Source organism: Nerophis lumbriciformis, linkage group LG07 (assembly GCF_033978685.3).
Source record: "Nerophis lumbriciformis linkage group LG07, RoL_Nlum_v2.1, whole genome shotgun sequence".
Lineage (NCBI taxonomy): Eukaryota > Metazoa > Chordata > Actinopteri > Syngnathiformes > Syngnathidae > Nerophis > Nerophis lumbriciformis.
Genome location: NC_084554.2, coordinates 36,283,384 through 36,306,082, shown reverse-complemented (window position 1 = coordinate 36,306,082; position 22,699 = coordinate 36,283,384). Strand labels below are relative to the sequence as shown.

General features: G+C 41.2%; 1 protein-coding gene across 1 annotated transcript in view; it reads right to left on the bottom strand.

The window, feature by feature from the left end:
* Positions 1 to 22,699, bottom strand: part of gli3 (GLI family zinc finger 3) — a 164,203-nt gene that overhangs the window by 74,472 nt on the left and 67,032 nt on the right. Inside the window, exon 4 of the mRNA XM_061965256.1 lies at positions 7,804 to 7,909. Within this exon, the coding sequence (XP_061821240.1) occupies positions 7,804 to 7,909 (106 nt within the window). The remainder of the gene's footprint in view (positions 1 to 7,803; positions 7,910 to 22,699) is intronic.

The window sequence follows — 22,699 nt, the reverse complement described above, 5'->3', positions numbered from 1 at the left end:
AGTGACAGATTGTTTGGTAAACGTATAGCATGTTCTATATGTTATAGTTATTTGAATGACTCTTACCATAATATGTTACGTTAACATACCAGGCACGTTCTCAGTTGGTTATTTATGCCTCATATACCGTATACCTATCCAGCCTGTTACTCACTATTCTTTATTTATTTTAAATTGCCTTTCAAATGTCTATACTTGGTGCTGGGTTTTATCAAATACATTTCCCCAAAAAATGCGACTTATACTCCAGTGCGACTTTTTTTCCTTCTTTATTATGCATTTTCGGCCGGTGCGACTTATACTCCGGAGCGACTTATACTTCGAAAAATGTGGTATGCGTGCAGTAAAACAAGTGCATATGTGCACAAGTATGATCATTATCAGAACAACAGTAGGAAAAGGAGAAGATGGAAATATAATCATTAAGCACTCACAATGTGATTTATCAAGACTGAAACTGTTCAGCGGCTGCTGTTTAGCGTCCATATTTAGCATGTTGGACATGTGTGTGCAAACGCATGGCTGTGAGAAAGGAGGACATATGTTTGAGAGAGAAAATGTGCCGACTGTGTATGTGTAAACATATTAGATGTATCAGAAATAAAAAATATTAAAGATATCGTCCATTCAGCAATATCATTTTATAATTTAACATCTGCTGGATGGCGTAAGGGGTTGATTTTTTTTATATAGGGCATATGTTATTGTAATATATGTCCTATATGAAAAAAAAAGTCTTGCAATACGCATTTTCTTGCAACTGAATCGTTCCAGACGCACCATCACAAAACCACAGCGCTTCCCAAAGCGCACCTTCAGGGTGCTAAGAGTAGGTTCTGTTTTCTATATCGTGCTTCAGTATAGCCCAAAAAAGGTGGTACATGTTATATTTGTGTGCCGCAGGTCAACAACATGAGGAAACGCCACAGGTTGGATAATATGATGCCATAAATGTGGAGGGAAATGAGTGTCTCCATGGTGACAGTCTGTATACGCTGAAATCCTCAATTGAATAGGGCGGTATGACCACTTTTGCACTGGTGATCAATTATACATATTTGAATTCATTCATTTTTGAATGAATTGCGATTCTTATTTGTAACGATTCTTAATCGATTCAAAAAAATAAAAGATCGATTTTAAAAAATGTTTTAGTTTTTTTTTCCTGGGTTTTTTTTTCTGTCCTGTCCAGCCACTCAGGCAAATCATATTGTTGATGTAAATGCCCATTAGGGATGATACTCGAAACCGGTTTTCCCGGTTGTTCGATAAGAAAAGAACCGAGTCCTCGGACTCGAATCCCTTTTTGAGAACCGGTACCCATCATCGAGACCACTATAGTAAAGAAAAAGAGTTGGTTCTTTATTCGAATCCCGTCCCGATCAGAATTGCTCCGTGGGACATCACAAGAAATGACGTCACTTAGCTCAGTCATTAGGCGCAGATAGGGAAAGCAGGAAAACAATGGATCGGAAAAAGCGCTCCAAGGTGTAATAAAGTTCAAAACAAAAGGTATAATCCAATGAATAACTTTACTGAGAGATTTGAGCAGGGTACAAACACATGACGAACACTTTTACGACCAACCGGAAACATAGCAACCAGGCTAGCAACGCACCTCCTTTACGGCAGCTGTCGCAACGTTCTTAAAGCAACCGCAGCACATACATATGTATACAACATATATCTCCCTTTTTTAACTTTTGTTTTTCTTTCCTTGTAAACAAAGCAAAATCACACTGTATATGTGTTGTCTGTCTATCCATCCATCCATCCATCTTCTTCCGCTTATCCGAGGTCGGGTCGTGGGGGCAGCAGCCTAAGCAGGGAAGCCCAGACTTCGCTCTCCCCAGCCACTTCGTCCAGCTCTTCCTGTGGGACCCCGAGGTGTTCCCAGGTCAGCCAGGAGACATAGTCTTCCCAACGTGTCCTGGGTCTTCCCCGCGGCCTCCTACCGGTCGGACGTGCCCTAAACACCTCCCTAGGGAGGCGTTCGGGTGGCATCCTGACCAGATGCCCGAACCACCTCATCTGGCTCCTCTCGATGTGGAGGAGCAGCGGCTTTACTTTGAGCTCCTCCCGGATGGCAGAGCTTCTCACCCTATCTCTAAGGGAGAGCCCCGCCACCCGGCGGAGGAAACTCATTTCGGCCGCTTGTACCCGTGATCTTGTCCTTTCGGTCATAACCCAAAGCTCATGACCATAGGTGAGGATGGGAACGTAGATCGACCGGTAAATTGAGAGCTTTGCCTTCCGGCTCAGCTCCTTCTTCACCACAACGGATCGATACAGCGTCCGCATTACTGAAGACGCCGCACCGATCCGCCTGTCGATCTCACGATCCACTCTTCCCTCACTCGTGAACAAGACTCCGAGGTACTTGAACTCCTCCACTTGGGGCAAGATCTCCTCCCCAACCCGGAGATGGCACTCCACCCTTTTCCGGGCGAGAACCATGGACTAGGACTTGGAGGTGCTGATTCTCATCCCAGTCGCTTCACACTCAGCTGCGAACCGATCCAGTGAGAGCTGAAGATCCTGGACAGATGAAGCCATCAGGACCACATCATCTGCAAAAAGCAGAGACCTAATCCTGCAGCCACCAAACAAGATCCCCTCAACGCCATGACTGCGCCTAGAAATTCTGTCCATAAAAGTTATGAACAGAATCGGTGACAAAGGGCAGGTTGTCTGTCTAATTATAAATAATGTAGACGAGGCGTGTTGGCTGAGTTCTTGACGTTTACTGCCGGGTGACGACATGCAACAACACTTTTCGGGGCTACCGCGCATGCTCGTCACTCCCGTTGCATGCTGGGTAGTGTAGTTGTTATTTTCCCTAGCTCATATCACATCTTTCCCCCTATAAAGAAATAATGTTAACTCAATAAAGTGTATTTCTTTTTTTAGCTTTAACTTTTCATTTTTTAGCATTGTAACCACATTTGCAAACAACTTTTCTCTTCATAGAATTTTCTTTCAATAAAGAAATAAAGTGCAAAAATGTCAAAGCATCATAACAAACAGTTATGTCAAATAGCAGCAGAAGTGCACTTTTTGGAGAGCTGTATTATTTTCAGTTTTGTGCCCAAGAGACTGATTTTATTTAACACTATATTATTATTTATACACCTATTTCCCCTAGAGGGGGGGGGGTTACCCACATATACGGTCCTCTCCAAGGTTTCTCATAGTCATTCACATCGACGTCCCACTGGGGTGAGTTTTTCCTTGCCCTTATGTGGGCTTTGTACCGAAGATGTCGATTTAGGGCTATATAAATAAACATTGATTGATTGATTGATATAGTGATCACAGAGACAGGTTGTTTTTGTGTTACTGTATTTATTTGTTTTTCTGAAAAATCCCACTTAATATACTTTGGTGTAATAACAGTCAATATTTTTATTTTTTATTTTTTTTTTTTAGGGGGGTAACAGTCAATATTTATTTATTTATTAGATTTTATTTTTTTCTTATATAATAAAAGTGAGCTTTTGTTAAACCAAATATTGTGTGTTTTTTTCCATATACAACAACCTATCTGGACTCGATAAGAGAATCGATAAGGAATCGGTTCGATAAGAGGATTCGATAATAGGCTCGAACTCGATAATTTCTTATCAAACATCATCCCTAATGCCCATATCGGCTGTAAATATTTACTTTAGACAAGAGAAGTGTGGGATATTTCTCCTGTTGCCTTATTTGTATTTGACTTTATTAATGTTTGGGTAAAATGTTATCAAACAAAATCGGGTTTTTTTTCAGAGCTGTTTATCTATTTCATGGAGTAATATACAGCACGGTGGAACAGGGGTTAGTGCATGTGCCTCACAATACGAAGGTCCTGAGTAGTCCTGGGTTCAATCCCGGGCTCGGGATCTTTCTGTGTAGAGTTTGCATGTTCTCCCCGTGACTCCGTGGGTTCCCTCCGGGTACTCCAGCTTCCTCCCACCGCCAAAAACATGCACCTGGGGATAGGTTGATTGGCAACACTAAAATTGGCCCTAGTGTGTGAATGTTGTCTGTCTGTCTGTGTTGGCCCTGTGATGAGGTGGCGACTTGTCCAGGGTGTACCCCGCCTTCCGCCCGAATGCAGCTGAGATAGGCTCCAGCACCCTCCGCGACCCCAAAAGGGACAAGCGGTAGAAAATGGATGGATGGATGTAGTTAATCACAGCACTGGCACCCGAAAAGTATTTATTTTGAACCAATTCTGAATCAAATCGCTACCCCCAGAAATCGGATTGAATCGTGCAGTGCCCAAAGATTCACAGCCCTAATATTTAGCATGTGTTATGTGGAAGATTAGGCCCTTGACATGAAACATCTGTCTTTTCATTGGAAGATTGGTGTGTAACGCTAGAAAATATCAAGTGCCTTTGTGAAGGACGCATGTCAAGAGCACAAGACTGTGGCTTCCTTCTCCAAAGTGTTTGTAGGGCATGAAGTCTAACAACAGAGTTCTCCAAAGTGCAGAGCCGGGGCCATTTTCAGTTTTTTATTTTTTTTGGTTCACTCACTTTCTAAAGATAAAATTAATTGGTTAGCTAAGATCATTTAGCCTAGCATCATCTGCAGTGCACATCCTTCAATTCTTCAGGAAAAGTTTGGAAACCGCTGCCTTACAATAATGAGTGAGGTATTAAATCTTTACCTGAGAACTTCTCTCCTCCTTAATTCAATCCCATTCAAGTCCCCCTGCTCGCTTCTAACCATCCCCATACATCCTTCCCTTCCAAGCGCTGCTGACGGATAACAAGCCAGCCTGTTTGTTCCAGCCCATGTTAGCCGGCGCACGTTCGCCCCATTATCTCCGCATAAGCTAAATGCTGAATTATATTTGCCATTTTGTTTGCGGTGACATGGGGCATCAATCACGCCGCGTTTTTTTCTATTTCCTTGCCGCTCTCCCTCCTGCTTCACGCCGCCGCCGCCGAGCAGGAGACGAGGGCTTGAGAGGTGGGATGGGCTGGAGGTGGAGGAGGGTGCATAAAAAATTCATTATGCTCAGTGGCACATCAGCGAGGGAGAGATATGACTCCCGACGAAGAGAGGTAAGAGGAGGGGAGCTGATAATGATGAGGAATATCAAACATAATGCGGCCCAAGTAGCTGCCCCGTCCAATTTGTCCTCGTCACGCGCTGATCGCTTCCTTCGTGTCCCAACAAACGCAGCAAGGACGACGAGGTGTGCGGACACGGGGAATACAAATGACGCCGGGGAAGTGTGTGTGATTAAACGTGTGAGGAAATATATTGACCAACATACCTTTTGTAAGAAACACTTTTGGGATATCAACTTTTACATAACTGACATATAACACACCATGTCCCATACAGCAAATGTGAAAGATGCCACTTCGATACATTTTGTACATTATTGATGCTAAAAACAATCCAATGTACCGTAAGTCAATATATGCTAAGCTATCTCAACAAAACATTTTAGCTTTGTAGTAAAGGTGACAGAGTCAGTTAGTGTAGCATATAACAACGTATCATTTAAAATGCATTTACTTAATCTTTATAATATGTCAAGGGCAAAAAAACAAGCTGTGGCTTAAAAATGACCCCTGGGACACATTTTGGACACCCACACAAAAAAAACACATAAATATATATATATATATATATATATATATATATATATATATATATATATATCCATCCATTTTCTACCGCTTATTCCCTTTTGGGGTCGCAGGGGGCGCTGGAGCCTATCTCAGCTACAATCGGGCGGAAGGCAGGGTACACCCTGGACAAGTCGCCACCTCATCGCAGGGCCAACACAGATAGACAGACAACTTTCACACTCACATTCACACACTAGGGCCAATTTAGTGTTGCCAATCAACTTATCCCCAGGTGCATGTCTTTGGAGGTGGGAGTATCAATTTATATTGATACTTTTCAAAATAAAAGGGGACCACAAAAAATGTCAACATTGGCTTCGTTTCAACATAAAATCTGATGATACATTAAACCTTCGTTTCTTATTGCACAATTTTAGAAGACTTATATATATATATATATATACACACACACTTTTCAGGCCAAAAGTTTGGACACACCTTCTCATTGTAGATTGTCACTGAAGGCATCAAAACTATGACACCTTTGACGTGAAAACCCTTTCAGGTGACTACTTCTACTACTACTACTATTTTGAAGAAACTAGAATATAAAACATGTTTTAATTTTTTTCATCTTTTTTTGTTAAGTACATAACTCCTCATGTGTTCATTCATAGTTTTGATGCCTTCAGTGACAATCTACAATGTAAATAGTCATGAAAATAAAGAAAACGCATTGAATGATAAAGTGTGTCCAAACTTTTGGACTGTACTATATATATATATATATATATATATATATATATATATATATATATATATATATATGAATATCCAAAGACATGCACCTGGGGATAGGTTGATTGGCAACACTAAATTGGCCCTAGTGTGTGAATGTGAGTGTGAATGTTGTCTGTCTATCTGTGTTGGCCCTGCGATGAGGTGGCGACTTGTCCAGGGTGTACACCGCCTTCCGCCCGAATGCAACTGAGATAGGCTCCAGCACCCCCCGAGACCCCAAAAGGGACAAGCGGTAGAAAATGGATGGATATATATATATATATATATATATATATATATATATATATATACACACACACACACATATATATATATATATATATATATATATATATATATATATATATATATATATGTGTGTGTGTGTATATATATATATATATATATATATATATATATATATATATATATATATATATATATATATATATATATATACATACAAACTCAAAATGTTTACTTTTTAAAAGAGGGTATAATGGCATAAAAATGATGTTTAGTGATAGCTTAAGTTGAGCAAAGTAGCTCTTTAGCAGGCGGGGATAACATTTTAATCATTAAAACATAAAGGAATGTAAACTGAATTTTTTGATGATTTAAAAAGAAAACAATGGAAAATTAAAATATTCTAATTATATTACATCAGGACCCCATACAAAACAATTTAGGAAAGCGGAGCTACTTTGTTCATAAATACACTCAACCCAACACATTGCAGGTCAAAATATGAAAATAAGTTAATATAGTGCAAGGAAAAACAATCGACTTTGCGTTACGTTGTGTGTTTTTTTAGTTCTGTGTATGTATTGTTTTGGACTACTTGCAAACCAAGACTCTTACTAACTGTATTTATATCTGTATTTTATATTGGTCATTAACATGCAGTGTCAAATCGTACTTGTTAAATCAAGTATTTTCAAAGCGCGTTTCAAGAATTACTCCAGCATGTTCTTATAAGCGCTGTCACCACATATTTACCTGGATTTACTGTATGTTTGATAGTGTGTGGTTCCATGACTGGGTGTGTGTGTGTGTGTGTGTGTGTGTGTGTGTGTGTGTGTGTGTGTGTGTGTGTGTGTGTGTGTGTGTGTGTGTGTGTGTGTGTGTGTGTGTTTCAGCAGTCGCACTTGATGAGCCGCTCTTATGAGGATCATATGCTCCCGGGCCCTGCTCCCTGACACATGTTCATTTGCGTGTCTTTGACATGCGGATCGTGTTGCGCGTGTACTCGGCAGTGGCCTTTGATCCCGCAAGGCAGCGAGAGAGGCACCCGGAAGGCGGATGCGCGGCATTTCGAGCTGGCGGAAGCAAGCTCGATTCCTATCGCCATTAACGGGCTTGTCGTTGGCATGTTCTCACTAGTGTGTGCATGTGTGTGTGTGTGTGTGTGTGTGTGTGTGTGTGTGTGTGTGTGTAAACTTACACATGAAGAGGGGGTACCGGCGAAGGCTCGTAGATATAACGACCCTGGGCATGCCTGTCGTCGATTGGCACTGGAGGGTGAAAGGTCGGGAAGAACTGCGGTGCAGCTGCAAATAAGAGAACAATAATAGTTAGTGGATTATTTGATGTACCTATTTATTTATTTATGTTCCCTTGCCACTTTGCATTTCACTTCCCAGATTTTAAAGTACCATTGAGTACATTAAGATTTAAGTACCGTATTTTTTGGACTATAAGTCACAGTTTTTTTCATAGTTTGGCCGGGCTCCAGTGCGACTTATATATATGTTTCTTTCCTTCTTTATTATGCATTTTCGGCAGGTGCGACTTATACTCCGGTGCGACTTATATTCCGAAAAATACGGTACTCGTTTAAGTTTCCATGTTAAAATGGCTTAGGATTTAGAGTGTATGAACTGTTTTAAGAGTTTAGGAAGGGCTTATAAGTTTGTGTGACAGCTTTGTGGAGTTTGTGGAGGGCTTTAAAATGCCTATCATATTCATAAAATTCATAAAATTAATATTGTCCCCACTTTGCGGAAATGTACTTACCTTGGGGTCTGGTGGTCTAGAACCTAGCCCCAGTAATAATCGAAGAAACACGATATGTAATTTGTCCAAAAACCAAATAAAGTGCACTACTTCTGCAACCAGTAGAGGTGCTGCTGGATTATCGTTTTGAACAATTTCCTTTAAAGAAGCTATGGGAAATTGAGCTAAATTGAAGCACAACTTATTACTTTAAATATTATTAGGGATGGAAAATTGCCATAAAAATTAGATATCAGATCATGTTGGTGTTGTTTTTCCTGCCAGTAATGGTATTGGAAAAAAGTACTACATGGATTAGGGTTGTACGCTATACCGGTACTAATAAAGTACCGCGGTAGTAATGAATTACAAACAGTACTCCTATTAAAAAATAACGGGACCTTTTTTTTTCCACCGACATGATGTGCGCCGCGGTGCGTGTACGTCAAAACACGCACACACAGCACTTGCAAGCAGAAACAGTGTAAAAACAGAAAATGGAGAATGGACGTATTTTGGCTTTGAACCTAACGGGGTGGAGCTATAAATACTAAAGCGCTCTTTTGCAAGAGGTGCTTAAAAACACAGCTGGCTCATAGCTATTTAGCGGCTAACGTATCTCCATAGTGTTTTAGCTACTTCTAAATCAATAATCGTCGCCTCGATTGCAACAAATAAATTAAGTTTCTTACAAGTATCATTCTTGCAGGATGAGGAATAGCTAAACATGCTTCACTACACACCGTAGAAGGACACAATAGCTCAGTCACCATGAACAGCAAGCTCGGGGTGAATGTAAACAAAAGGGTGGGTCTCCACAGATATCCATCGTAACAATATCAAGTACAGGAGCCGTATCTAGTCGATTTTTTTATCATCACAAACTCTTTTATGCTTTTTTAAAATGTTAATTATGTTCATAAACTCAGGAAATAAGTCCCTGGACACATGATGACTTCAAATATAACCAATGTATGACTCTGAAACTACTCGGTATCGGATCGATACCCAAATTTGTGGTATCAGCCAAAACATATGTATTCAGAAGAGTAAGTGTTTCTTACATTTTAACAGTAGTGTAGATAAAACATGTTAAAACAATAAGTAAGCAGATATTAACAGTAAATGAACAAGTAAATGACTAATCCATTTTGTACTGCTTGTCCCTCATAATTTTGACAAAATAATACCATTAGAAAGGACGCAATATGTTACTGCATACGTCAGCAGTCAAATTATGAGCCTTTGTAAGCCGTTTGCTTACCTACTACGAAAAGTGAAGTTTTCTAGAATGTTCACTATCTTATTTAAAGCCCAAATTGTTATTTGATCGCAATAAGAAACGTGTTTAATGTATCATAAGGTTTTATGATAAAATAAAGCCAATAATGCCATTTTCGTGGTCTCCATTTTTTAGAAATGTATCGAAAAGTATTGAAATACATTTTGGCCCCGGTACTGCTTCCAAAATATTTGTATTGGGACAACCTTTACATGGACGTTGTCCAAATTAATGAATAATGTTTGGTTTGTGTGGTCACGTAAACTTTACTTACTGATGCCCCGCGCTGCAAAAACTCTGGAAATATTTCCCAGTTCCACCTTTGAATTGTAAATGTAGGTATCAGCATATAAGATATTGGTAAGAAAACTCATATTACACAACTTTAAAAATATTAAAAAATACATTTAATAAACTTTGCTGGAATACTCACATTGATAAGTTGTTTAAAAAAACAATAAAAAGAAAATTAAATGCTGCAAAAAGAGGCACTTTTATGTCTAATGTAGAAATGTACACCGTAACTTTTAATTGCACTACACACACCACAGAGTTGAAAGAGTGTGTGTGTGTGTGTGTGTGTGTGTGTGTGTGTGTGTGTGTGTGTGTGTGTGTGTGTGTGTGTGTGTGTGTGTGTGTGTGTGTGTGTGTGTGTGTGTGTGTGTGTGTGTGTGTGTGTGTGTGTGTGTGTGTGTGTGTGTGTGTGTGTGTGTTGAACAAGCTACAACAATGTGGTTGATGGTTGTGTTGGGAGTTCAAACTTGCACAGAAAGTAACAACAAATGATGACATTCAACCTCAGCGACAAAAAAAAACACTCTTCATTTTCTTACACACACACACACACACTGCATGTGTTACTTTAATGTGAGACTTCTGCCAAGTTGCGGTTCAGCAGCCTGAGGCAAAGCATGTGTCAACATCTGCATACCTTCATGCAGCCAGTCTCTGATGCTTTAATGTGCTTTTTGAAAAAAGAAAAAAAAAACATCTAGCATCGTGCGACGTGATGGCAGGTGGCCGACGGCTCAACAAGTGTGGCTTTATGCAGAAAAAGAGGAGCACCTTTCAGGTTCATTTACCTCATCACTCACCTGCACTTAATGAGAGGATGGCTGCATGTACACTTAATATTGCTCTGCGTTACCCAGAATGCTCCTTAGTGAGCGCACTGCCTCCCTCCTCCTTCTGTGGCCCATGTGGTTTATTTGAATCCAGCTCCCGAGTTTACTTTACCCGAGCACTGTCTAAATAGAGCTCGCCACCTCTTTTACGCCATGGCGGCCCTCCATTAGCGAGGCAAACAGCCATGTGTCACTGGGGGGAATGTACACACTGGCGGGAACATGAAGGGGAGGAGCGGGAGGAGAAGGCTCCATCCTGCAATCCATCTCCAGTGTTTCCTGTGGGGACTCCTCGATGTTTACTCCCGGGCTAAATTGCCGCCGCTCTTCTGGATATTCAAGGAGGGCGCTTGAGGCCGCTAACACAGCTAAAAGAGGCGGAGGCGAAGGGGGGGCACATACACACGTACACACACACACACACACACATGGCTGGTTGTACCACCATCGCTGCCAACTCAAAAGCCGAAAGTGGGGTTTAGCTTTTGATCAGGACTTTTCGTCATCATCCCAATCTTTTTCCCCAAACCTCCATAATGACCCTGATGTCACAATGTGGAGCAGCACTGTTCATTTTTTGCTTTTGTTCTTTTTTTCGTGGAAGTCATTAAGACATGATTACAAGTGGGACTTAATGAAAAGGCAATTAGAGGCAAACTTTGACGGGGCTCATTAATTTTCCGCCAGCGCAAACACACCAAAATATAAGTTCCTCTTTCATTAAAAGGCAGATCGTAATTGCCTTGTCCTTTGTTGGACACTTGAATGCTGTCAAAAGAAAAAAAAAGTCAGGGGGGATGAAGCCTAAAGCACATCATTTGCAAAATTCTTATTGGATAATCTCCTTTTTTCTCAGGAAAGTTCCCACAGAGGAGATCCACTGAGAATGTTGGCTTCCGCTTGTAAATCCCTGTCAGGTTTCATAAACAATTTCCCTTTCTCGTCTTTTGTTGTCAACTCAGCACCGAGAGTTTATCGTCTACTCCTCCTCCTCCGCCCATCTGGTAAGGGTTCAGCGACACTGCTCAAACGGAGCGTCGCCCGCAGCCCCACCATGCGGGACGGTTCCCTAAACAACGACGCTCGGCTGCGAGAGCACAAAGAGCCCCTGACATATTGTCATAAGCAACTAAAGCGGAGTGAGCGCAGGGCTTCCAGAAGTCTGCCATGCACTCGCTAATGTGGAACATATGAAGACACATTTTATTGTGCCACCTCACCGCCGTCTGCTGAGCTCACCGCTAAAGCATGCTAATCTACAGAACAGGCACGAGAACTGCATGAGAACTCAAATACGAGTACACTGGAATGATGCTTGATATAGAAAATAACTATACCAGGACTTAACTGGAACTACACCAAAACTGCATTTCAACTCATCTAAAAAGTAAACACATAAAGAACTACCTACTTGAAGAACTATACCATAACCAGGGGGCCTATTCACCGTATTTTTCAGACCATAGGGTGCACCGGATTATAAGGCGCATTGCAGATGAGCAGGTCTGTTAATGTCTATTTTCATACAAAAGGCGCACTGGAGCATTAAAGGGGTCATAATGTATTATAAGGAGCATTAAAGGGGTCATATTATAAAAAAAATTCTACATTTAAAACACTTCCTTGTGGTCTACATAACATGTCATAGTGTTTCTCTGGTCAAAATAATGCATTGATTATGTATTATAGACCATCTTCAGGCCACTTTTTGACTGTTTCTTAAGGATGCGTCGTTTTGTGGGCGGGTCTTATTTACGTGGCTCCACTTCGACAGCGTCTTCTCCCCGTCATCTTTGTTGTACCGGTGTAGCGTGCAAGCACAGGAGTCGAAGAAAGGGGTGTCAAAAGATGGAGCTAACTGTTTTAATGACATTCGGACTTTGCTTGAACTAACAACGGAGCAGTATCTCATCATCCGTGAATCACCAGTAGTGCAACAACAACACCAGAAATGTGTCCCGTGAAAATTCGTCTGACCGGAATTCTCTAAAAATAACTAAAGTTCTGTGGGTGAATTATGTAAACCCACTATACCAGTAGTTTTTAGCGCATCCATAGCGAACTACTGACAGGTATAAGGGGAACATTATCACCAGACCTATGTAAGCGTCAATATATACCTTGATGTTGCAGAAAAAAGACCATATATTTTTTTAACCGATTTCCGAACTCTAAATGGGTGTATTTTGGCGAATTAAACGCCTTTCTATTATTCGCTCTCGGAGCCATTTTCTCAAACACATTACAAACACCGAGTCAAATCAGCTCTGTTATTTTCAGTTTTTTCGACTGTTTTCCGTACCTTGGAGACATCATGCCTCGTCGGTGTGTTGTCGTAGGGTGTAACAACACGAACAGGGACGGATTCAAGTTACACCAGTGGCCCAAAGATGCGAAAGTGGCAAGAAATTGGACGTTTGTTCCGCACACTTTACAGACGAAAGCTATGCTACAACAGAGATGGCAAGAATGTGTGGATATCCTGCAACACTCAAAGCAGATGCATTTCCAACGATAAAGTCAAAGAAATCTGCCACCAGACCCCCAGGAAAAGAGAGCGGATGAGGGTATGTCTACAGAATATATTAATTGATGAAAACTGGGCTGTCTGCACTCTCAAAGTGCATGTTGTTGCCAAATGTATTTCATATGCTGTAAACCTAGTTCATAGTTGTTAGTTTCCTTTAATGCCAAACAAACACATACCAATCGTTGGTTAGAAGGCGATCGCTGAATTCGTCCTCGCTTTCTCCCGTGTCGCTGGCTGTCGTGTCGTTTTCGTCGGTTTAGCTTGCATACGGTTCAAACCCATATGGCTCAATAGCTTCAGTTTCTTCTTCAATTTCGTTTTCGCTACCTGCCTCCACACTACAACCATCCGTTTCAATACATGCGTAATCTGTTGAATCGCTTAAGCCGCTGAAATCCGAGTCTGAATCCGAGCTAATGTCGCTATACCTTGCTGTTCTATCCGCCATGTTTGTTTGTATCGGCATCACTGTGTGACGTCACAGGAAAATGGACGGGTGTATGTAACGATGGTTAATATCAGGCACTTTGAAGCTTTTTTTAGGGATATTGCGTGATGGGTAAACTTTTGAAAAAAACTTCGAAAAATAAAATAAGCCACTGGGAACTGATTTTTAATGGTGTTAACCCTTATGAATTTGTGATAATGTTCCCCTTTAAAACTGTATGCTACCTTATAATAGAAATGGTAACAGCAGAGGATGAATGCCCCACAAAAGAGGATAGAGAAAAAGGAGCTAATTGACTACGGTGTCAGCGCGGACAACAATGACGGGTGCGCGCAAATTTCCGGGACTGCAGATTCCAAATACACATCAGCAGGAACCGATAGGTAAGAAAAGTTGGTTTTGCATAATATTGCGAAACAAAACACCAGTTGATGTCTCCTAATTTGTTGCCATTTTTGGGTCCTTATACGCACACCTTAATAATACCCGTATGTTGAAGCACAGTACGCCTGACTACTGTAGCCGTAATGCGGCTTCGTAGCTTACCCAAGTCGTACTAAAACATTTGGAAAAGATTTTTGAAAACCGTGTGTAATGTTCCATATTCTCAATGAAATATGATCAAAGTTTTGGGCTTGCTGCTAACATCATCTTGCAGTGCACACGTATCTCTTATGTGTGACTGCCATATACCGGTCACACTTATCATTACACCATGTACAAAATTTAATTGCTTCGAGGTCAGTAAGCACAACCTGAATTAATTTGTACATTAAGCGCACCGAGTTATAAGGCGCACTGTTGATTTTTGAGAAAATGAAAGGATTTTTAGTGCGCTTTGAAGTCCGAAAAATACGGTAGTCATTTGAGGGCCTCAGTAGGGAATTGTTTTAAATAGAAGACAATGGTATCAATTGATTTTACAAGACTTTTTGGAGCCACTGAAAGTCTCAGGGCCCCAAGCAACTGCCCTGTGACTGACTAATGGTAGAACGCTCCTGACCAGAACTAAGCTAGAAATAGACCTACAATATATAGTCCGATATAATATCTAAATCTACCACCGAAATCCAAATATTGCAATGAAGAGAGCAAAAAAACTGCACTACAATATAAAGTAACTATACTACAACTGTATTAGAATTAAACTACTAGTACACTGAAACTATGCTTGATTTAATATACAAAATAAATAGACAAAAACTAAACCGGAACTAGAACTGCTACATTTGAAATGCAATAAACCTGCCCTATGACATAACTATCCTATGACTACAATAAAACTTTGCCATAGCTAAATAAAAATACATTAGAACTGCACCAGAAATAAAGTTGCTCTACACAAGAGCCACATTGGAGGAACCACATAAGAAACCTGCATAACACCATACTTGAGATGTGTCATGATAGTGCAACCTTGTCCAAGTGCATGCAGTTATTCACAACAGCTAATGTGTTTCACAAGTTGAGAAACTTCCACAGGCGGGTTCCTACAACTCCTTAAAATTTGCCTCTCCTCATTGACATTGTTTGAAAAAAAAAAAATGTTGCAATGTAAAACGGTGATCCCATAGTCCACTCAAAAAAAACAGTTAAAAATAGATCAAATCACAACCTTTGGAGAGGCCCCAAATCCGCTGAGTTAAAACAGAGCTATGATTAAGTTTGGAGGTAAACAGTTGGAGTTAATATCAGGTTTGTGCGGCTGGCAGCAGCAGAGTGCTTTTCAGAGTGTATAAAGTACAACCGGACTCATATGAATTGTCAAATATTGCAGGGAATTTTACTTTGATCCCCGTGGAATTAATTGTGTTCAGGTTGTGAGAGTCCACTGCATAAGAGACAGGAAGCTGACTTTCACAAAGTCCAGCCCAAGGACCCTTGTCCTGCTGGAGAGGAAGTCGGCATGCACAGCACCATCCAACTCAGGCAGCAGCCCACTTTCCCTCCCTCCTCCTCTATCCCACTGTGGATCAGGGAGTGAGGGTTATTTCACCAGGCCTCTGCTGCGCGACAATCTATCTCCTACATTTGCTGAATTTCTCCAGATTGGGATAAGCTGGGAGGGGAGGCGAACAAAGCGCTGCGTGCTGGCCTCTCCACCCAAAAACCTCCCCTCCTCCCAAACTGAGGGGAGATTTACACGGCACTTTATTAGCTGAAACGCAGCACTACACCTCGCTCCTCTTCCCCCATCTTTATCTCTCTCAGATCATCCCCCTCCAAACGCTGATATGTCTCCAACACAAGGCAGCTGATTTAAACCTCAACCAGACCCATCTATTTTACTTCAGCCTCTGTCTGATTCATTTGTCTTGCGGATCTGTAAAAGTCCAACTCTTTTCACATATTTTACACTTTCATCTGCTGTGTAACTAAACTCGACAGTAGTTATGTCACTTTTGTTCTTTCACGCTACTTATTGGAAATGAGAAAGTTAACAATTTCGCAAAACTTTTTTTTTTTATAGAAATGACCTCTTATTTTGTTGACAAACAAAATGTGCCCATGTACTGTATGTCAATGTTTAATTAAAGGAGACCAACACGTTTTCATATAATTCACAACCCTTCCGTAAGACAAGAACATACACTATATTGTCAAAAGTATTTGGCCACCTGCCTTGACTCACATATGAACTTGAAGTGCCATCCCATTCCTAACCCATAGGGTTCAATATGATGTCGGTCCACCTTTTGCAGCTATTACAGCTTCAACTCTTCTGGAAAGGCTGTCCACAAGGTTGCGGAGTTCGTTAATAGGAATTTTCGACCATCCTTCCAAAAGCGCATTGGTGAGGTCACACACTGATGTTGGTCGAGAAGGCCTGGCTCTCAGTCACCATTGTAATTCATCCCAAAGGTGTTCTATCGGATTCAGGTCAGGACTCTGTGCAGGCCAGTCAAGTTCATCCACACCAGACTCTGTCATCCATGTCTTTATGGACCTTGCTTTGTGCACTGGTGCACAGTCATGTTGGAAGAGGAAGGGTCCCGCTCCAAACTGTTCCCACAAGGTTAGGAGCATGGAATTGTCCAAAATGTTTTGGTATTCTGGAGCATTCAAAGTTCCTTTCACTGGAACTAAGGGGCCAAGCCCAACTCCTGAAAAACAACCCCACACCGTAATTCCTCCTCCATCAAATGTCACACTCGGCACAATGCAGTCCGAAATGTACCGTTCTCCTGGCAAACCTCCAAACCCAGATTCGTCCATCAGATTCCCAGATGGAAAAGCGTGATCAATCACTCCAGAGAACGCATCTCCACTGCTCTAGAGTCCAGTGGCGACGTGCTTTACACCACTGCATCCGACGCTTTGCATTGGACTTGGTGATGTATGGCTTAGATGCAGCTGCTCGGCCATGGAAACCCATTCCATGAAGCTCTCTGCGTACTGTACTTGGGCTAATTTGAAGGTCACGGGAAGTTTGGAGCTCTGTAGCAACTGACTGTGCAGAAAGTCGGAGATCTCTTTGCACTATGCGCTTCAGCATCCGCTGACCCCTCTCTGTCAGTTTACCTGGCCTACCACTTCGTAGCTGAGTTGCTGTTGTTCCCAAACTCTTCCATTTTCTTCTAATAAAGCCGACAGTTGACTTTGGAATATTTAGGAGCGAGGAAATTTCACGACTGGATTTGTTGCACAGGTGGCATCCTATGACAGTTCCACGCTGGAAATCACTGAGCTCCTGAGAGCGGCCCATTCTTTCACAAATGTTTGTAGAAACAGTCTCATAGCCTAAGTGCTTGATTTTATACACCTGTGGCCGGGCCAGGTGATTAGGACACCTGATTCTCATCATTTGGATGGGTGGCCAAATACTTTTGGCAATATAGTGTATATGTTTTCTATTTTTATGCATTCTAATTTGTAATATACGGCATGTACGAGGAGGATAACAATGCCGCTCACGGGAGTAATCTATTGCGTCCACAAAGCCCTCTAAAAAACATCCAAAAACCGCCAACAATACTCCATTTACATCTCGGGCTCTGTATATTAACCAAGTATTAGCAATATTGTTATTATACGCGCTAATGCTGAGGAACTACTTTTAGCGGCACCGTGATCACAGAGCTGTAACTAGCTTATGCAGCTATTGACATACTGAGCCAAGCTGCTGCATCGCCTCTGAGTTGATAAAACGTAATTCTAGATTAGAAATGATGCCTCTCACTCGGATAGTAGAAGGCGAGAAAGACATGGAAAAAACGCTCGTTTGCGCCCACCTTATTTAATTATATGTTTGTTTTTTTAACATGCTTGAGGATGATAATTCATGTAAACGGGAAGATAAGAACATCCAATCAGTTAGCATCCCAGCATACATTGTACAGTAAGCGACTTTTTTTTTTTAATGTTCGTAGTTTGTATTTCTTATTTAGCACTTAGAAATAGTGCTACTTGCTAGAACTGTTTAACACTCAGCTTCTAAAACTTGTAGCTCATCCTCCTTATATTCAGGCTCAAAATCAGGTTCTGGATCGTCATTCATCCCAAAGTCGTCCTTGCTGTCTCTAGTGATGTCTGCCATGATTAATGGTAGTAGTTGTTGTACTTAAATGAAATAGCGAATGTCGTGTTGCATCTGTGAAATGAATGCGTCACTGTATGCTTAAAATGAGCAAAATATGTAAATTTTACATGTTATTATGAATGTGCCTGTTATTACATTACATAAAATGTGTACCGTATTTTTCGGACTATTAGTCGCAGTTTTTTTCATAGTTTGGCCGGGGGTGCGACTTATATGTGAAATTATTAACACATTACCGTAAAATATCAAATAATATTATTTAGCTAATTCACGTAAGAGACTAGACGTATAAGATTTCATGGGATTTAGCGATTAGGAGTGACAGATTGTTTGGTAAACGTATAGCATGTTCTATATGTTATAGTTATTTGAATGACTCTTACCATATTATGTTACGTTAACATACCAGGCACCTTCTCAGTTGGTTATTTATGCGTCATATAACGTACACTTATTCAGCCTGTTGTTCACTATTCTTTATTTATTTTAAATTGCCTTTCAAATGTCTATTCTTGGTGTTGGGTTTTATCAAATACATTTCCCCAAAAAATGTGACTTATACTCCAGTGCGACTTATATATGTTTTTTTTTCTTCTTTATTATGCATTTTCGGCTGGTGCGACTTATACTCAGGAGCGACTTATACTCCGAAAAATACGGTATATAAAATGTTGATAGAGGTTTTTGGATGTTTTTAGCATTTATTTACAAGTTAGAATGCATAAAAAAAAGAAAAACATATGTGTTCTTGTGAATGATGGGCAAAATTCCCCAAAAAGTGCAATTCTCCTTAAAACGGGCCTTGTTTAGTAACAAAAAGAACACGGTGGATGAGATGTTCAACAGAGACTGGTTGTAGACATAAGCGGGTTCAGATAATAGGGAACGTCTGTGCAGGCCTCTGGAGGTCTCTGGTCGTTATTGCGCTCAAAGACAAAGCCCAAAGTCACAGCCAGTCTCACAAATGACTGCCTGCTTCTGTCTGCAGGCCTCAGGCCAAAAGTGGGGGTCCAGACCTTTGGAACAATTAGGTCTTCTGAGTGCAATAACATGCGGAAAAATGCCATTTCCTGTCTTTGCTGGCTCACATTTTTGACACCTTATCCTTTCTAAAACACCATCCTCTCTCTTAAAGCCTTCCTCTTTTTTTTTGGAGTGCCGTGTTCAAAGCCCGTCTCTCGCTTTCCCTTGCTTGCAGCATCCCAAAACAAGGACAAAGTTGTAATCCATTTACTGCACCCCTGTCAACCGCTTCCACCCCAAAATAATCCTCAAAGATGGAGTACTGGGCTGAGGTGCTATCAAGGGAGAGAAGAGGCAAAATGGAGAGGGAAGAGAGAAAGTGAAGAGGAACTTGTGTCACAGTGATTTTGGAGTCTTTGTCACGCAGGTGGCGCTCTGGGCTTCCCCGCAGCCTGGGCACAGAGACAAACTGGGGCCCATGTAAACCTTCAAGAGGATTAACCACCGCCGGAGCACTTTAATGAGACCTGAAAGTGTCGGCCCGGGCGCCGCTTGGGCCGAGAGCTGGAGTCGGCTCCCAAAAGTCCGCCCCTGTGGCCCGCAGCGGCGCGATCATGCTGGCGGCGCCGCCGCCAAGGAGGAGCAACATCAAAGCGTCTGAGAGAACCCTAAGATAGTAGGGAGGGGTGGAGGGAGGTGAGTGAAGGAGAGGAGGAGGAAGGTGCCTGCATGGAGGAATCCCTTATCTCCTCCTGAGAGGATGCTGCTCTGCACTGTGAGATTGTCTGGAGCTGCCACCTGTCTCAGGCATCTTTGAAGGCAACACTAAAGCCTGTGATGGGCCTGACCTCCTTGTGCTCCTATTCTTTTATGTCTCTCTTCATTTCAGGCTTTGTTACTCACACACCCCCACCTCCAACCACCACTTCTACCATTCCATGTGCCTCCATTCGCTTGTTCCTGTAGCCTCTCTTACACTCCACTATAGAGCTATCATGGCGGTTGGTAATATTTTTATCACACTTTGCTCATCAGCATGTAGCCAAATAAGTAAACCGACAAACTTATTTCACCAAGGGCCACATACTGAAAAGTCAAAGTCTGCGAGACCCGTTTTGGCATATATTTATTTTGTTAAAAAAAATTAAGCTAAAATGAGACATGTATATTCAAAGACACATCTTAGTGTCAGCTTTGTGTTACAGGTGACAGCGTATATTATCATTAGTTATCACAGGGGTGTTCAAAGTGCGGCCCAGGTTTGTTGACTCAGAAAATTGTCGGGAAAAAACAATAGTTAATATGGAAGAAAAAAGGAACAAAAAGACATGCTCTAAGGGGAAAAAGTGGATTTTTTTATTGTAATAACTAATAATTATACACTTTGTCACCTTTAACACAACACTGACCGTTTTGTCCGTCATATCTGTTTTTTGTATTTTGGACTTTTGCACCCTTTCGGCCCTTGGTGCGCATCTGAGTTATTCAAATCAAAAGTTCATCTTTTTTTCCCGTTAAATTATGTCTTTCTGCTCTTTTTTCTTACATTTTCTTACTGTTGTTTTTTCCTCTGACCAATAAAACTCATAAGTCAGAGGTTCACTTTGGACACCCCTGTATAGGAAAATCTAATGGTTTACGATCACACAGCTCTACAAACTACTACAACCACAATAATAAATATACAGGCGGTCGCCATGCCGCAGTGTTTCGTGGCTCTCCCATACATTACTGACGCTGTACAAAAAAAAAGAGAGAATAAGTTATGTGTGCGCGGCGGAACACTACGCAGTCGAGTGGCGCTACACTGAGGAAGAATAACATCACTTTTGTTCTGTGAACTTGTTTCTCTTCATTAGGTCTCCAAAGCATGAGGTACACTCTTCTGATGGCAGGGCGTCAGAGAAAAAGAAAGTAAAAACAAGAAGTGAAGTGAAATGCTGAGAAGGTGGAGAAATCAACATTGGCTGCATCAAAGATAAATATGGTATCTTTGAACATGTGAAAGCGATATTCTACTAGAAAATGGACAGCAAAGTGGTCTTTAATTGAGACTTCCTCCTCCCAATAAATCTATTCCACCACAAGGACAAAAATAAGGAGTTGTTCTCCCTTTTCTATGGCTCTTCATGTAATTCATGTATCTAATCGTTGCATTACTATATTTTACATGTCCTTCATGATGTGTTCTGTGTACAATGTAAGTGACCAGTGTGATAATTTAGCAATATTTTAGGTATAAGTTTGACTTACACTCTGTCATGACTTGGACTGTGGAGTTTTTGTTTTCCCAAGATGCAAGAAAATTTGGATCGGACATGGCTTGAAGGTGGGTACATGATTTATTTATCCAAAAAAAGAATAAACGAAAAGTGCGCACTTTGGCGCAGGTAAAAAAACTTGGCGAATGAAAACAAAACTTGCACAAAGGCAGAAACTGAACACGAAATAACAAAACACTTACTGTGGCATGGGACCGTGAACAGGGCTTGAAAACGCGAGGATAGCAGGGTTAGAGAGGCTACGACTCCAGGACGAACAACAGAAAATGAAAAGCTTAAATAACACAGACATGATTAACAACAGGTGCGTGACTCAAAACAGGTGCGTGACATGACAGGTGAAACTAATGGGTAACTATGGTGACAAAACAAAACAAAAGTGCACAAAAAGTCCAAAAATAAAACCTGATCACACAGACATGACAGAGCCCCTCCCTTAAGGACAGATACCAGATGTCCATTAAAAAAAAAGAATAAACGAAAAGTGCGCACTTTGGCGGAGGTAAAAAAACTTGGCGAATGAAAACAAAACTTGCACAAAGGCAGAAACTGAACACGAAATAACAAAACACTTACTGTGGCATGGGACCGTGAACAGGGCTTGAAAACGCGAGGATAGCAGGGTTAGAGAGGCTATGACTCCAGGACGAACAACAGAAAATGAAAAGCTTAAATAACACAGACATGATTAACAACAGGTGTGTGACTCAAAACAGGTGCGTGACATGACAGGTGAAACTAATGGGTAACTATGGTGACAAAACAAAACAAAAGTGCACAAAAAGTCCAAAAATAAAACCTGATCACACAGACATGACACACTCAAATTAAGAGAGTGGTGAGGACGGCGGAAAAGATCATCAGGATTCATCTTCCTCCTATCCGGGAAATCGCAAAAAGTCGCTGCCTGCTGGACTCTGGTAAGAGGTTCCGCAGCCTCCATAGCAGAACCTCCAGGATCTGTAACAGCTTCTTCCCTCAGGTCATAAGACTCTTGAACGCATCATAATAATGCCCTCAATTCCCCCCCAAAACTGATTAACTCGCTGGAATATAAAGACAATATAACATACATCCATAAACATGGATGCATATGCAAAGGTGCAATATATTTATCTGTACAGTAAATCTATTTATATCTGCACCTTATTGCTCTTTTATCCTGCACTACAACAA